Source organism: Lampetra fluviatilis, chromosome 64, assembly GCF_964198595.1.
Source record: "Lampetra fluviatilis chromosome 64, kcLamFluv1.1, whole genome shotgun sequence".
Taxonomy (NCBI): domain Eukaryota; kingdom Metazoa; phylum Chordata; class Hyperoartia; order Petromyzontiformes; family Petromyzontidae; genus Lampetra; species Lampetra fluviatilis.
In genome coordinates, this window is record NC_136338.1 from 1,244,279 (window position 1) to 1,261,371 (window position 17,093).

General features: G+C 49.2%; 2 protein-coding genes across 3 annotated transcripts; both read right to left on the bottom strand.

The window, feature by feature from the left end:
- Positions 1-183: 183 nt before the first annotated feature.
- On the bottom strand, positions 184-5,680 carry MCEE (methylmalonyl-CoA epimerase). Of its 2 annotated transcripts, XR_013640533.1 has the most exons (5): positions 5,511-5,680; positions 2,750-2,867; positions 1,648-1,759; positions 257-510; positions 184-200 (listed from the first exon to the last, which is right to left on the bottom strand). XR_013640533.1 is itself a non-coding variant. In XM_078882210.1 (4 exons), exons 1-4 carry the CDS (start codon positions 5,657-5,659, stop codon positions 308-310), a joined length of 582 nt encoding a protein of 193 aa, XP_078738336.1. In that variant the 5' UTR covers positions 5,660-5,680; the 3' UTR covers positions 207-307. The 2 variants fall into 2 exon arrangements, 1 of the variants encoding a protein (XP_078738336.1); XM_078882210.1 differs by lacking the exon at positions 184-200 and having other exon boundaries at positions 207-510.
- A 1,987-nt stretch (positions 5,681-7,667) lies between these two features.
- ETFRF1 (electron transfer flavoprotein regulatory factor 1) lies at positions 7,668-12,941 on the bottom strand. Its single transcript, XM_078882212.1, has 3 exons — positions 12,811-12,941; positions 11,154-11,206; positions 7,668-10,961 (listed from the first exon to the last, which is right to left on the bottom strand). The coding sequence occupies exons 2-3, from the start codon at positions 11,196-11,198 to the stop codon at positions 10,689-10,691; spliced, it is 318 nt and encodes a 105-aa protein (XP_078738338.1). The 5' UTR covers positions 11,199-11,206; positions 12,811-12,941; the 3' UTR covers positions 7,668-10,688.
- Between the last annotated feature and the right edge of the window lie 4,152 nt (positions 12,942-17,093).

Genomic DNA, 17,093 nt, shown 5'->3' on the forward strand with positions numbered 1-17,093 from the left:
TCCCCGTGTCCTGCTGCCTCTACCCGTGTCCCACCGTCTCCCACCTCACCTCCGTGCCTCTACCCGTGTCCCACCGTCTCCCACCTCACCTCCGTGCCTCTACCCGTGTCCCCACCGTCTCCCACCTCACCTCCGTGCCTCTACCCGTGTCCCCACCGTCTCCCACCTCACCTCCGTGCCTCTACCCGTGTCCCCACCGTCTCCCACCTCACCTCCGTGCCTCTACCCGTGGTGTCCCCACCGTCTCCCACCTCACCTCCGTGTCACCGTGTCCCACCGTGTCTCCGCCCCTCCACCGTGTCCCCGGCTACGCCTGCTCAAGCTCCACGAGCACGCCGCTACAGTCCTTGGGGTGCAGGAAGATGACGGGTTTTCCGTGCGCGCCCAGGCGGGGCTCCGAGCCCAGGGGGCGCACCCCCATGGCGCGCACGGCACTCAGCGCCGCCGCCAGGTCGTCCACCTCAAGGCACACGTGGTGCAGACCCCCGCTCGCGTTTTTCGCCAGGAAGCCTGCAGCACCAGGAGAGAGAGAGCATAGACGGGACAGTTAACCCCTTGCCCATGATGTACGCGTACATCATCAGTACACGTACATCGGAAGTACAGGTAGGAACAACAGTTCCACACTGCCCACCAGGGATTATTTGTCTGTCGTGCATAGCCACACCCTCGATTTGTATTTCATAGAGCGCTTCGGGCGGGCTCGGCACCACGTGACGCGCCGCCCCACGCAGCTTGCGCCGCGTGACACGGATCGCACGAATGCGCTGTCCAACCAAGTTCCTACCTGCCCACTCCGAAGGAACGTGTTTAAAGGCCATGTTAAACTCAACTTTTGATCTCACCAGGTAAAGCTACTTTTCACAGATGTCCAGTAGGGGTGGGTCAGAACGTTCCAACAATACAAAAAAAACCACGGTAGGCGCAAAGTATCGGAAGCTAAGCAAATCACTAAAAAAAACATACAAATACAACTAAACTATTTTATTTTACCAGGTAAGGCCTACTGAGCGATGTAGCTCTTTTTCAGAAGCGGTGTGGCTATTACACATGATCGCTCAACCAAGTTATAGCGGCAGCCAAATTCAGGAATTGCATGCCGATTCTAAACGTGGAGGGAAAAACCGGAGGATCGGGAGAAAAAAGATCCACACGACCACAGGGAGAATAAGCAAACTCCGAATACACAGACGTCAGGGTCATGATCGAACCCACAACCTCCTGTATACCAGGCGAGGTAGTTAACATCTCACCACCATGCGGGAGGGCGCATGGCACAGTTTGGCGCCAGCTACCACAGAGTGCGGTCAGTGTCGCTGAGATTCTCTGCGGTGAGATGTCTTTTAAAAACAGCGGCGCTGCTGCGCCTCTAAATAAAATTACCGCTGACCAGCTCGCGCTCTCCGAGGTACAGCGGTGAAACGGGGACACCCACCCTGCCACTTGCAGAATACGCGTCTCGGAAGTGCCAAAGGGTTAATAGAACGGTAGCGTCGGGCAGACGACGAGAACAAAGGCGGGACACGCGGAATATGCAAGACTGGACGCAAAGATGTCCCGAGGCAGCCGTGAGGACGTAGACTAACAATGCGGGACAACGCGAGATGGCGGAAGATGTAGTGGGGATGGGGGGCCACGGAGTGTCACCTGCGATGGGACTTTTATCTCCCAGCGGCTCCAGGAGTTCAATCTTGGTGTTGCCCAGGTCCACGAACACCGTGGAGACGCCGTGCTCCGGCAACGGCATGACGCCACTCACCTGCGGGCGGTAATCACGCGGCACTCGCCAAAACCGCGGCCGGCGGGCTGCACGCAGCAGGGAAAACGATTCGCGTCTTGGCCAACCCGCGGCAAAGCGGTCCTCGCTAAGACGTGGCCGGCAGGTTTGAATCCGCGGCGAACCACTGGTGGACGCACGGCACGCACCCCTTTATCCGCGGATAAAAAAAACTGGCTCACCAACCACGGCTGATCAATTTTAAACTACTGACCACGGCAAGCAGCGCTCACAAACCGGGGCCAATAGATGTTAACACGGCAAACGGCTTTAGCCACAAAATACCTTTGAAACAAGAACGTTTTCAATCGGTAGATATTATCTGCTATGACACATGTATGTACGGACACATGTTAGCGGTATAAACCCGGCGACCACTCATGGCGAACACCGGTGACGAATATCTGAACCGGTCCTGGGCCTCCGCTAAGTCGACTCGGCCTCAAATGAGAACCTGGTGCGGTGTGTTAACATTGCAACTGGGGAGACAAAGGCGGTCGGGCGTGGTGCCGGTCACCCACCGCCTCGTGTACCGTGCCAGCCCTTCATAGGTGCTCGCTAACAGCACTTGCCCCAACAGTCTGGTATGCACGAGGTCGTGGGTTCAATCCCGACACGGACGCCTGCTGTATATTTCGATATCACCCAAAAAAAAAAAAACTTTTTATGATGAACATTTCTCACGAAAGCCTACGTGTAAAAGTGGATATATGGAGTCTGTGTGTCTCTCTACCCGTGGTCGCATGGATCTTTCTCCTGGTCCTCCGGTTTTTCCCTCTGCATTTACTCAGCCCCGCTTACGAGCACTCGGATTGACCAACAATTGGCGCCCCGAGTGCGCATGACGTAAACATGGTACCGTTAGTCAAAATGTTATGGGAGGCGAAACGTTAACCACAACAAAACGTGAACCGATGTCACTGTGGAACCTCGGGTCTGCTGTATCGTTTAATCGGAGCGAGACATCCTTGCCTGTGCGCCTAGCACGTCCCTGTAGAGCCGCGTAGCCGCCTCCAGGTTGGGCACGGCCACCGCCACGTGGTTGAGGCGTCCTAGGCCCCACAGCCGCTCCCCGACGGCTCCCGGGAGCCTGGGGAACAACGGGGCCCGGCAACGCTTTTGATGATTACCAGAAGAAGAAGAAATCCCGGGAACTCTTAATTGCGCCCCTTTGATCTTCTTGGTTCTTTCGGTAAAGTCACGTAGAAGGGAAATAATAAAATAATAAAAATAAAACATATAAAAGACAGCGTCATTCAGACGCTGTCTTTCCGACTGACCTGTTCTTCACCTGAGGACGGCTGCTTGCGTTGTGGCCGAAACGTCGTGAGAATTATTTTATTATGTTTTATTTTTATTATTTCCCTTCTACGTGACTTTACCGAAAGAACCAAGAAGATGAATCCCTGCAGTCACGAAAGCTCTAAATCGAAAAATGCACCCCTTTGGTTCTCAATCGTAAAAAAAAAGAAATGTTAATACACAGGTTATGATGAAATAAGGTTTTGATGAAATAAAGTAAGTTTTAACTTATGTGCCTTAATTTGTGTTTTCGATGATTTACCTTCTAAAAAAAGAAATCTGGCCACGTCTCGCTACCCACAGAAAGGGCATCTCACACCCCCAGTGGTGGTTAAGAACCACCACTGCTCTAGTGAGTGCCCAACCAACTAAAGGAAGTGTTAACACAATGATCACTCTCCTCCACGCTGTCACCCACCACTGGTGGAGCAGTGGCCCGGAGCACGAGTTCGACACTGCTGATGATCACCGAAGAGGGAGACTGCCCAACTACTTGCTCGGCGAGGGGGGGAATTGACAAGTCACGATTTACTTTCACTGCCCAGCAATTGGGGTGGAGTAAACACATTCCTGCGGAGGGAGCTGGTAGGAACGTTGGGTTGCTCGGTCAATGGCCAGGGTCAACGGCGGCGTGGTGTATTCCGCAAATATGGCCGACTGTGAGGGCGAGTAGGTTAAACGTTGAGTTTTATAAGGGCACCACGGGGTGACCAGCCCCACCCCACACAGCCCCACCCCTCCCACCCCTACCCTCCCCACCCAGCCCCACCCCTGCCATTTTTGGATGCACGACGGACGGACACAATAATCCCCTGTGGGCTGGTGTAACCAGGAGGTTCCTACCAGTATTATTTTATAGCTGTTTTTCAGAAGCGACCTGGCCACAAATGATAGCTAGACGAAGTCGCTTATCATCACGTGGAAAGGTCTAGCAGCAGCCAGATACTCGAAACGCGTGATGTTGATTCTAAATGTGGAGTGAAAAGCCGGAGGAGCCCAGAGAAATATCCACGCAACCACAGGGAGAACATCCAAACTCCAAATATACAGATGTCAGGGTCGTGATCGACCTCATGACCTCCTGCAATTGGTCAGTTTAACACGTATCAGGCTTTTTTGGGTTAGATTGCGTAAAAAATATCAATGTATCGTTAATGCCGCCACCACCCGACACGGCCAATTTATGAAGGGTTTAGCACGTTTCAAGTTTCATTTAAAGTTTCATTTAGTAGTTATGGCCCTGTGAGCCATGCGGCTCTTGAGTCGGGTGCAACCGCAACAAACTAAATATGAACACAGAACATCTTAAAGCGACGACGCGCAAGAGAAACATCCTGAATAAACCAGCAAATATTCCAGAAAAAAAAAACCGCTGCGTGCAAAAAATCCCAGTTGGATGCAAGTCAAACAATAACAACCATAGTACAATTTAGATTACCCATGTTTTCGAAATCAAAATAACGATATACAAAAATGTAACAACATTCACTTAAACACGATGTGCCAATTCGTTAGGAGCACATCACACACCCCGCCGGTGTGTTGGACAGTAAATCCACAACATTTACAATTGTAAACATTTCCGGTTTTGACATGCAGCAATGTCTCATCATACTCTTAGATTTTTTCGGTAAAGTCACAGTCGGTAAAGTCACTGTATCAGTAAATTTAGCTGTGACGGTCCCACCTGAAGACGGAGACTTGTGTTGCCTCCGAAACGTCGTGATTTAATTGATTTATTTTCAATTATTATTATTTTATTTATATTATTTTTTACCCACGTGACTTTACCGAAAAAACCTAAGAGTTATGAATCCTTGCAGTCACGAAAGCTTCAAATCTAGAATTAGTGTCTCATCAGCCAAATGCTGGTGGTGCGTTGTGCCAGATGTTAAAACCTCCAAAATAACTCTGGATAATGGGAAAACCTCTAAGGCATGGGGGTCATATGAGTTGGACGCAAATTATTTCGTGCACAACTCACAATAACAACACAGGGCCGTCGTAGATAATTTGAATAAAACAATCAGCGATGCCTCCTTAATTGACTACATATTGTTCACCACAGAAACAATACAAAGCAGTGGACAATGACTTTTAAAATGTTCAATCCTGGGGCCGATGGGTTGCATCTACAACAGACTTATATGGAGAGACATAGTCCACTCATGCGTTTTATCTCCATTCTCGACTGAGCCTTTGGTGGAAATTCCACATTCCTATCGGCGGGACCAAGTCCATCCACAGCACAACAATCACAAAGCGGTAGGTATTTTATCGGCCCTAGTAGAAGACAAAAAAAAAAGTACTGGGCAACCGCCGAAACTGAAGCCAACTTGAGGCCAAACACACTCGACACCAACTCCACGTTCCTATGGCCGGGACGCTTCACCGCAGCCCCCGCCACCACCACCACCACCACCACCCTCACCCGCTGTGTTGAGCGAGGCCCCGCCGTGTGGCCGTGCCGCCTGCGAGGGGGCCGAGGCGGGAGGCCGCCGAGCGCCTCGGGACGCCGAGAGACGCCGCCGCCGTCTTCGACAGCCTCAGCAGCATCAGCTGCGTCCTCAAGGTCGCCATTGCTATCGGTGACGTTATCGCGGATCGATTCGATTACTTCCGGCGACGGAGTCGCGCGAGTCGATTCCGTCGCCGGAAGTAATCGAATTGATCCGCGATGTCGTCGCCGCAGCAGCCCCCCCCCCGGTAACGGTCATTATGACCGGAGTCGACAACCGGGTTCAGAGGAATCGAAACGTCGCGATTAGCACGCGTTGTGTGTATTGCAATAGGAATCGAATCGCGTTAAACTTTTAAAAGAAATTGGAATCGATGGTGGTGATTGGCCGCGCCGTACCGCCGGTAAGTCCTCGCTTAACGCGCGTTCGCACAACGCGTTTTCGCTATAAGGCGAATTCTCTCGTTGGGCGGGAACACTTTTCGCACAACGGTGCAGAGACTTAAGTCTGTTGTCTCTTATGAGCTTCTTGAATGTACACCACTGCACTCTAGGGGAGCCTCAGTCTAGCAGCTCTGAGCCTCTTTTGGTAGTTCAAGTTCATTTATTAGGTATAGCCCTGTGAACCATTCGGCTCTTAAATCGGGTGCAACCGCAACAAACAAAAAACAAAAAACATCTTAAAGTGAATATGTGACTAAGTGCAAACAGAAAATCCAAGAAAAGACAGCAAAATATTGCAGAAAAGAATCACTGTACACCAACGCTGTGTGCAAAAATCCCAGTGGGATGCAAGTCAAACAACAACAACAACCACAAGACAACTTAGATTAAGGTCATCAGTCTAACTCTGTACTACAACAAACAAACATGGCCAAACCAATACACTTTTCGAAATCACCAAAACAAAGCCATGAAAGCAATGAAACAGTGATCATAGGATCAGTGTTGTTCCATCGGCGAAAGTGCCCCCCCACCCACCCGTTATAGCGCGGTTTCTGCGCAGTCGACGACGAAGATATCTTCTTGAGCGGTGGTGGCCGAGCGGTTTAGCGTACGACACGCAGGATTGTACGGTGCCCTCAAGTTAGTTGTCCCGCCATCTCAACTTGCGTGGCGCGGCGTGCATACACGTTTTATTTACGGGGGGAAATTGTTTTCGCTTTGACGCAGCACTTTTTGCAGGAGTGCGTCCGCTACTGCTACGACTGCCGCGTTAAACGACAAACTCTCCACATAATTGGGGGTCGATACCGGGAAACTGATGGAATGGCTTTGATTTAGAATCTAATTTTAACCACCTCTGCACCCCCCCCACCTCCCCACCAAAGTAAGGAACCACATTACTCATACTGGTAGGAACCACCTGGTTCCACCAGCCCACAGGGAATTATTGTGTCCGTCCGACGTGCATCCAAAAATGGGAGGGGTGGGGCTGGGTGGTGAGGGGCTGGGTGGGGAGGGGCTGGGTGGGGCTGGGTGGGGGGTGGGAAGGGTGGGGCTGGGTGGGGAGGGGCTGGTCACCCAGTGGTGCCCTTATAAAACTCAACGTTTAACCTACTCACGCCGGCTTGTGCCCGCCCTCACAGTCGGGCATATTTGCGGAATACACCACGCCGCCGTTGACCCTGGCCATTGACCGAGCAACCCAACGTTCCTACCAGCTCTCTCCGCAGGAATGTGTTACAAATCTTTCATTCTGTTTTACAGACTGTACTATTGCTCGATGAATACATGAGGACAGCCACAACGGTGGACATTGCTGCTCCTGTTGTCAGTACAACGGTGGGTCACCCAATCCCAATTCACTCTCAAGGGTCAACCCCCACACCCCCATCCGGGCTCGGGTTCGGAGATCGGGCCAAGGTTGTTAATTCAACAATAGGAAACAACTTCTTGGTTCTTTCGGTAAATTTAAATTATTTCCCTTCGATGTGACTTTACCGAAAGAACCAAGAAGATGAATCCCTGCAGTCACGAAAGCTTTAAATCGAAATAGAAAACAAATCGATAACCTGTATAGCCCATGAAGACAAACAATGCAAGTATGTATTCATTATCAGTATACATTTATCATTAAACTTGTTTAAAGCAGGAAAGACTCACAGACTCTCAAGGCAAATCGAGAGGAACACTGCTGAGTTTATTTCGGTAGAGGGCGACAATGAGTTTCCCCAAACGAGCAATTTTTCTCTTTCAACATTTGGATCTTCGAAGATTTTTCTCTCAGATGAATTTTTTTACAAATTACTTATTTGTATCTATTCAAAACAATTGTTTTATTTACAAGGTAAGGACCCACCGAGCTATAATAGCTGATTTTTCAGAAGCGACCTGGCTAGCCAAATACTCTAAACGTGCGATGTTGATTCTAAATATGGATAAAAAATCCGGAGGACCCAGAGAAAAATCCACACAACCGCGGGTAGAGAGACACGCAAACTCCAAATATACCGCAGACGTCAGGGTCGGGATCGAACCCACGATCTCCTGGCTAACAGGCGAGAGGGTTTAATATCTCGCCACCGTGGTGCCGCTGAGAGCCACTCAACTAACTTATAAATGTACTTTCTCGTACACTTGATCAATCACCAATTCTCAACGAAGACCCCGAATTTTTGGACAAATGAGAATTTGTAGCCTATCGGTTTTCTATTTCTTTCTCCGGGGCAGCCCTCACACGTGGTATACGGGAGTGAAACGCGGTGTGGTCACACGCGCACACAAACACACACTAGGGAAGCAAACAGGCAGGAGGAAAAACAGGCCGGGACTCGGAAAAGTTTGATTCATTTGTTTACAATTTTGTATTTAAGAAGCATGCGACGTCACGTACACACGACTCGACAAGACAACACTCTCCCCACCGGGAGTCTCGGCAGAGATTCTCCACTCGGGGTGACGGTAGAGGCACTCCGCTCTGGGATCGGTCGGGTAGTTTGGCTTACTCTTCTACGCTGGGCGCAAGTCTTGGAAGAGATGGGAGTATCCTCGCTTTAACGCCACCACGTTGCGACCTGACAATCGACGAACAGCGGTGTAGCCATTTATACTGCGGGGTGAAGAGCCGGTGGAATTCGAGAAACTTGTGCCTTCGTTTCAACTACCATGGCAGCATTCCCAAATGTAGTGATTTAGCAATGACACTAGACTAGATAATCCGCGTGTGGTTTATCCGATTTGCGGATTAATCGCGCACCTGAGATTTTCACATAAATTAACAACTAATGGATTTCCCTTAAGCCCAAATTAATAATCTAAAAACTATTCTTGTAAATGTGTATTGCAAGTCACGTGCTTAAATCGATCAAACATGTTGCTCCGGTGAATCAAACGTGATCGCCTCTACAGTACAGGAGTTGCATATCTTTACAACAGTGTGGGCGGAGTTTGATTGATGTTGATTGGCGTGGCTCTGCTATCATCCACTTAGCGGGCCGAGTCTTCTGCGCGAGAGCAGGGAAGTGTTATCATCACTGAGCACGCGCATCCATCGATGGATAATTGTGGATTATCCGCGATTTTTACTTATCCACGGCCATCCTCTCCGTCATTTAGCACGCGAAGTCGAGTCAACTGTCCTCAATTAAAGTATGTCAGACATGCCCCATAACTGTAAAAGCTCTCCACAAAATGTAGTCTGGCTTTAAGAGGTTTTATTCTAGCGCGGTGTCTCCCCAGACAATACGTGACCACTCCTGTTGTCGGTGACAAATCCCTTTGAGATACTGTGTTACAACATCATGGCACCAACTGGGATATAACTGGCAATGTGAATACAGTAAACCCGTTGGTAGATCATCATCAAAGGAAATTTTAAAAAACACATTACTCTTCAAAACATATTACGTATTGTCGTAATTGTTATTAAACACTTGCCATTTACCCGCTATGATCACTCGTCCCAGGAACGCAACCCCATCCTTTCCCCACTGGAACCGGGTTTCTGCATTCGCGAATTCTGCATGCGCGAGCGTTTTCAAGAAGGTAACCCTCCCGGAGAAGAGGCTTTTACGGTACAACTCGAAAGACGCAACGCATTTGGAGAAATGGTCAGGCTACATAGGAGGCTAACACTGTCAAGCATTGAGGTGGCAGTGCTGAGATCCGGAGTTAAAATGTTGATGTCAACAAACACGCGATTAATCTGGAGTCTCTAGTTGAACAAGTTGCTGGCACAACTGTGATTCAATTAATTGATCGGGTTTCCCGGGAACAACTCCAGAACCCATACTATCCCATGGTCCAGTAAGTAGTTGGCGTCAGTTGAGAGGTGGATTAAGTCAATGGGAAAAAGTGATTAAGTCCATCTGTGGGGAGATGATACAATATACACTATCAAAAGTCGATGACAGTTTTCCAATGTAGCTCGCTTAAATGATCTTATATGCAGATTGATCATCAAGTTTTTCCAGGGACACCCGTCAAATAACACATTTTTGCCAATTTGTAAAGAGAATCCACCGTGGCTACAAGGGTTTGACACCCCATTCACATGTTGGGCTTATAAAGTAAAATGCAATCCCATCTGAAGATGCTGTCATATGCATCGGACAAAAAGTCCACTATCTGTGCGATTCAACTCACAAGAGTATATTTTAATAAAAGTCACTTTTTGTCTGTTTAGTTTGTTGTCCTTCCCCCGCACATCCGTTTAACACGGTTGGCTACGTACGGCGCAAAAGAAGTTCAACATACATGCGTACTATTTACATGTACATATGTTTGTCGGGATATGTCATCATAAACCGCTCCACCTATAACGTGAAGGTGGCATTAAAAATCTTGTGATATGTTTATGTTTATGCAGTTTAAGGAAACAAGGTCAGAATTACACAAATATCTGACCCCTTACCCAAAAACTGCGGTTACTGGCCGTAGCGCTGCTTATCGATTGAATTTCAACGGACGTCCCACTATTGTATGAACTGGTGGCTGGCGAGGGTCAGGCGAGTGGTGAATGTCCGACAAGGATCAGGTGCGTACAGCATCCATGTCAAGCGACCGCGTCCACAACATTGTCTCCGCCACCTAATCCCAAACGATCGCCGGGAATCAAACCCACGCAACTCCAAACGCTTCTGCCGAACCACCGAACCCCGATCCCCTCCCGCCGAACACCACCGGCGACCACCAATCGGTCGAGCGCCGTCAGTCCTGATCGCTGGTGCCACGGCCCCCGGTACCACCGGCGCCGCCGACGCCGCCGCCTCTGGTGTCGTCGTAGTAGTATCGGCGCTTGAGGGCGCGGTACTTGCGCACGTGGTAGAGCGCCTCGAGCTCGCGCCCCACGTAGCGGCCGCGCTCCAGCAGCGCGCGGATCTTCTCCGGGTCGCGCTCGTCCGCGTTGCGCTGGAACGAGCGCTTGAGGCGGTCGCGGAAGTAGGCGGCACCCTTGGGGTACTCGCGCCCCAGGTACAGCAGCTGCTCGCGGCCGACACATTTTACAAGCGGGAAATGTTACAACAAATCACACTGGTACTGCGTCCGTAACGCAACAACGGGTGTCTCGGTGTTCAGTTTTTTTTAAACTAGCGACGTCCAGAACTCACGACCGCCTCTCTAAAGGCAGCTGTGCTCAATCCACCGCTGAAGATGCTCCCCATCACTGCTCACCTGTTTGTAGAGCTGTATCACTTCATGGCGCAGCGAGTTGGACATCGTGCGGGCTGCAAGGAATCACAGGGATCAGAGTCCAGACAAGGGTCAGATTCGTTACATAAAATAAAACAGAACGTGCCTTCATATAACACGTTCCTTCGGAGTGGGCAGGTAGGAACTTGGTTGGACAGCGCATTCGTGCACGACAGACAAATATGCACGGCAGGCAGACAAATAATCCCTGGTGGGCAGTGTGGAACCTGTTGTTCCTACCTGTATCATTTACATGCACCCACATCTCAAGAGGCTGTACAGAAACAGCAACCCATAGACTGACGTGAAACCCAGAGACTCGCACAGACCAATCAGTGCAATGTGTTGCTGTATTCAACGTCTCGATATAAACAGTGGGAATATTTATGAGCAACACATTCAGCCTGATATTGATCTGGAAAGCCAATAGGCTGATGGGCTAAAACATTTTTGTGTGCGGAGGCACAGACAGGAATTCTGTTTATATTGGCTTTCGTCCCGACAATGTTTGAAGTTTAGTTAACGATTTAGGCAGAAAACAAACTCTGGTGGTTTAGGGACACGAGCGTGGAGTTTCCTTCATCATCATTGGCCATGATTACTCCACTGCTGGATGACAGCCACCCTAAACCGCAGCTGCCACTATTTTGTATGATCCAACGATGTTAATAATGATCCATCGTTCCATCTCCCCCTTGTTGACATCCTATCGGACGCATCCAATTCCTCAGAACGTCGTTGTTAAAAGACTTTGAGATCACTTTGTGGCGCCACATTATAGCACTACCACAGCCAAGTCATTTCCCCGACGACTTTCCACAACATATCCGCCTGCAGCCAAATGCGCCTGTTGTCAGATTAGCAAGAAGCCAAGCAGGTTGGAGCCTGGATAGTGCTTGGATGGTCGTCCAGCATGCATAATAAGTCAATGTGCTATAGGCTGCGAGGCTATGTGTTGAGTGGCATAGGACGGTACGGAAAGACAGCAATTGTTGTACGGTACTCCTATGATGCCACGTCTAAGCTCTCCCCGCCTTCAGAATGAGAATATGTGTGAATACTTAAATAATCCGATGAGCTCTTTTTCACAGTTGGGGTGGTTCACAACGTTACAACAACAAATGCAACAGGAATGCCAAGTATAGGAAGCTAAGCAAATCACTAAAACACACATAAATGAAACTAAACTATTTTATTTTACCTGGTAAGACCCTCAGTGGGTCTTCTTATTCAGAAGCGACCCGACCACAAATTATTGCTCAACGAGAAGACTCTAAAACACGTGATGTTGATTCTAAATGTGGCGAGAAAAGAACCGGAGGACCCGGGAGAAAAATCCACGCCACCACGGGGAGAGAGAGAGAGACCGTACACTCCAAATATACAGCAGCAGCAGGCGTTGTCAGGGGCCGATATTGAACCCACGACTTCCTACATACCAGGCGAGGTAGTTAACATCTCCTAGCCACCGTGATGATGATGATGAGAGAGTGAGAGACACGCCAACTCCAAATATACAGCAGCAGGCGTCAGGATCGGGGTTGAACCCACGCCCTCCTGCGTACCAGGCGAGGTAGTCAACATCTCACGAAGCCTACGTACGCCTCAGCGGTGTGTGTGTCAAGCGGCGCCCTCTTACTCTGCGGGCATGAGCGAGGGGTCTCCCCGCAACTCGAGCTGACGGGGCCGAGGGTTGCGATGCGAAGCCGGGGTCGGAGGCGGTCACGGTGCCAAGGCAAATGCGCGGCTGCCAGAAGGCCGCGGTTTTGATTTCGCACTACGCATGGGCTATGAAGGTCACGTGGGAGGAAGGCTTTGGGCCAATAGGAAGCCGGGGGTGGCCTTGGCCGCCCGGTTTCTTATCCGTTGTAGGGATTTTGAGGTGAAGGACAAGACACGGGCTTCCCATTGGTCACCGCGATTTGTTTACATAATTAGCATAATTTATGCAAAGTTGGCGGGCGACTTGCATACATTATGCAAATTAAGGGTCGACGTCGACGCGTTGGGGAGGGGCGATATCGCCTCGCCGCGATATATCGTGAGATATATCGTGCGATATATCGTGCGATATAACTTCCACGATAACCCTATCGTAAAGAATCGTTATGGCGCCATTATCGTTGGTGCTTTTATTTTCCTTGAATATAAAAATACAGTGGGTTCTTTGACTGGCGAAAAAACAATTTACGACGTGAAATTAAGTAAAATTTGTTTTTAAATGTCAAGAAATAAGTGTGGTAATTTGATATCGCGAAATAAAATGTACATGTAAAACATACATATGAAATAATTATGTATAATATATAGCGACATAAATATTTTATATCGCGATATCAATTTAACAAACTTTTATCGCGATAAAAAAATATATAAAAACTTATATCGCGATGTATACAATATGTCGTTATATAAAATATATATATATATATAATATTAAATATATAATATGTTAAATATACATATAAAAATATAAGTAAAATATGAAGCGACATACGATATTTTATATCGCGATATCAATTTACCAAACTTCTGTCTCGCGAAAAATGCGAATCTGACCAAACCCCGTACTGCGTAGTCGTTGCGAATAAGGCCCGTGGTCCGAAACGTCGTCGCCTTGTGTGTAATGCCGCACGGACGCAACAACAACCGCCATTCGCCACTAAGTGGCGGTGACGTCACCACGACGCTTGTGCCAGGCTATGTGCACCTTGAGGCCACACAGACACCGTGTTATCATCGACTCATTTTGCCGAGTTGGTCCCCATTGACGTGCAGCAGCGACGTGGACGAATGGGGCCGTCCATAAATGACGTCACGCGATTTTGGACGATTTTTGACCCCCCCCCCACCCCCCTTCGTCGCACGGCGTCACAAAAAGTCAGACCCCCCCCTCAAATATGACGTCACAAAGCTCCGCCCCCCTCCCCCCCAAAATAAAACATGCTTCAAATAGTTTTAAACTATTGTCATTGTAGTGCGTATTTAATGTGGCGCTGCACTCTGATGTTGTAGGAAAAAAACATTTATTAAAAAGTCTATTTAATTAAAGTAGAACGTGTTGTCTATATTTATTTAAAGTTGCGCATTTTTACGTGACGTCACATTTCTTAAACCCCCCATAAATGACGTCACGCACCTAGGGGGGGTGTTCAGACATTTGTGACGATGTGTGACGAGGCGGGAGGGGTTGAGAAATGTGACGTCACATCAAAATGTGCAACTTTAAATAAATATAGAATTGTTATAACAACACTAATTGTTATAACAACACTCCTACAACATCAGAGTGCAGCGCCACATTAAATACGCACTACAATGACATTAGTTTAAAGCGATTTGAAGCATGTTTTATTTTCAAAATCGAAATATGGTTATGGGGGGTGGGGGGGGGGGCAGAGCTTTGTGACGTCACATTTGAGGGGGGTCTGACTTCTTGGAGAGGAGGCCTTCATCCAGCCGTGGATAGATAATAGCTGCCGCGGATGATTATAATAATGTTGGTAGTGCCTCAAGCGAAGGGTTTAGAACAACATTCTCAACCCGTGGGGCACGTGAAGGGTTTGCCAGCGTTTTCACCGCAGACCAAACCCAGCCGCATCTCTCAGTCAGACCCAGGTCGATTATTTATCAACAACTGCGCAGTCTCCTGAAATAAAGTCCAACACAGCCGACACCGGTACCATGCATCTCGGAACAAATCTATTCCTGCCGCCAGACACACAGATGCCAAATTCCTGGACCGTTCCGGTCAAACCTGGACAGGTGGCAAGCAGAGTGGGTGAGCGGGTGGGTGAGTGAGTAGGTGAGTGGGTGAGTGAGTGAGTATGCGAGTAGGTGAGTGGGTGAGTAGGTGAATGAGTGGGTGACTGAGTAGGTGAGTGGGTGGGTGAGTGAGTATGCGAGTAGGTGAGTGGGTGAGTAGGTGAATGAGTGGGTGAGTGAGTAGGTGAGTGGGTGAGTGAGTGAGTATGCGAGTAGGTGAGTGGGTGAGTAGGTGAATGAGTGGGTGACTGAGTAGGTGAGTGGGTGAGTGAGTGAGTATGCGAGTAGGTGAGTGGGTGAGTAGGTGAATGAGTGGGTGACTGAGTAGGTGAGTGGGTGGGTGAGTGAGTATGCGAGTAGGTGAGTGGGTGAGTAGGTGAATGAGTGGGTGAGTGAGTAGGTGAGTGGGTGAGTGAGTGAGTATGCGAGTAGGTGAGTGGGTGAGTAGGTGAATGAGTGGGTGACTGAGTAGGTGAGTGGGTGAGTGAGTGAGTATGCGAGTAGGTGAGTGGGTGAGTAGGTGAATGAGTGGGTGACTGAGTAGGTGAGTGGGTGGGTGAGTGTTGTTAGCCATACTCTTTGGTTCTTTCGGTTCAAGTCACATAGGTACAAAAAAGAATAGATCACGACGTTTCGATCGCAACACAAGCAATCGTCTTCAGGTGGGACAACCACAGCAATAAAAACTGCTTAAATAGGCTTGTTAGTATTGTTAGTCAGTTTAACGCGTAGTAGTTGTAGGCTTTCATGATCAATATAATAATCCATAAACGAGGTTATTTTGTGGATTGATCGCGTAAAAAACACATTCCTGCGGAGGGAGCTGGTAGGAACGTCGGGCTGCTCGGTCAATGGCCAAGGTCAACGGCGGCGTGGTGTATTCCGCAAATATGCCCGACTGTGAGGGCGGGCACAAGCCGGCGTGAGTAGGTTAAACGTTGAGTTTTATAAGGGCACCACGGGGTGACCAGCCCCTCCCCACCCAGCCCCACCCCTCCCACCCCCCACCCAGCCCCACCCTCCCCACGCAGCCCCTCCCCACCCTCCCCACCCTCCCCTCCCCACCCAGCCCCTCCCTCCCCACCCAGCCCCTCCCTGCACGACGGAAACAATAATCCCCTGTGGGCTGGTGTAACCAGGAGGTTCCTACCAGTACAAATGTGTCGTTAAACCCGTCACCACCCGACACAGCCAATGAGTAAGGGGGTTTTCACGTTAAAAAAACGTGCCAATTCGTTGCTAGTTCAGCGCTCAGCATTGTGTGATGGCGAATAAACCCACGACAACATTTACCATTCCAGTACGGTGACGTTTCGCTGGTAATTACCACGATCAGCAGCATTATCAGGCGACACGCTCGTCAGACGCGTTTAATGACACATTTATATGAAGCCCCCCCGCAAATAAATAAAACCTCCGCTATTGTGGATATAATAATTGTGCGCCTTCTGTTGGAGACAAACAGGGCTAACTCGCAATGTTCACCCACCCCCTACCCCAAGTGGGAAAGCATTAACAAGTGGGCAGTTGCTGCCCGTTGTGAGTGACCCTTGCTGACCCCACGATGTCACGTGTCACCACTGCGGTGCCACATTGCGCGTGATGGTGTCGTAGACCTAAGGTCAAACGTCGACATGCGCACGAGCAGATCGAGTCCGTGCCCGAGTGACCGTGGCAGGAGGTTTAGTGGGAGAGGTTGGTGCAGTGGCTCCTGCCGGGGTTGACGGATCTTTTCAATGTTGCGTGCATATTTGTTTGTGTGTCTCCGTGGAGAGATGTACGGCGGAGGCTGTAGGGCAGGGTGGGGAACATCCGGCCCGTGGGCTGTATAAGCCCCGCGAAATCATTTGGTGTGGCCCTGCCAAGGCAACCGCAGGCGGGACTCGAAATTCAATAAATCGAGGAGCAAACCTGGAAAAGCAGTTGCGAGTAGCAATATCATCAATACCAGCCAACATCGCACGCCTCACCAAAGAGAAGCAGTTTCACCCATCGCATTAGGGGTGAGTTAATGAAATGTTTGACCAAATATAACGGGCAAATTTTTCGATTTAAAGCTTTCGTGACTGCAGGGATTCATCTTCTTGGTTCTTTCGGTAAAGTGACGTAGAAGGGAAATAAATAAATAAAACATAATAAAATAATTCTCACGACGTT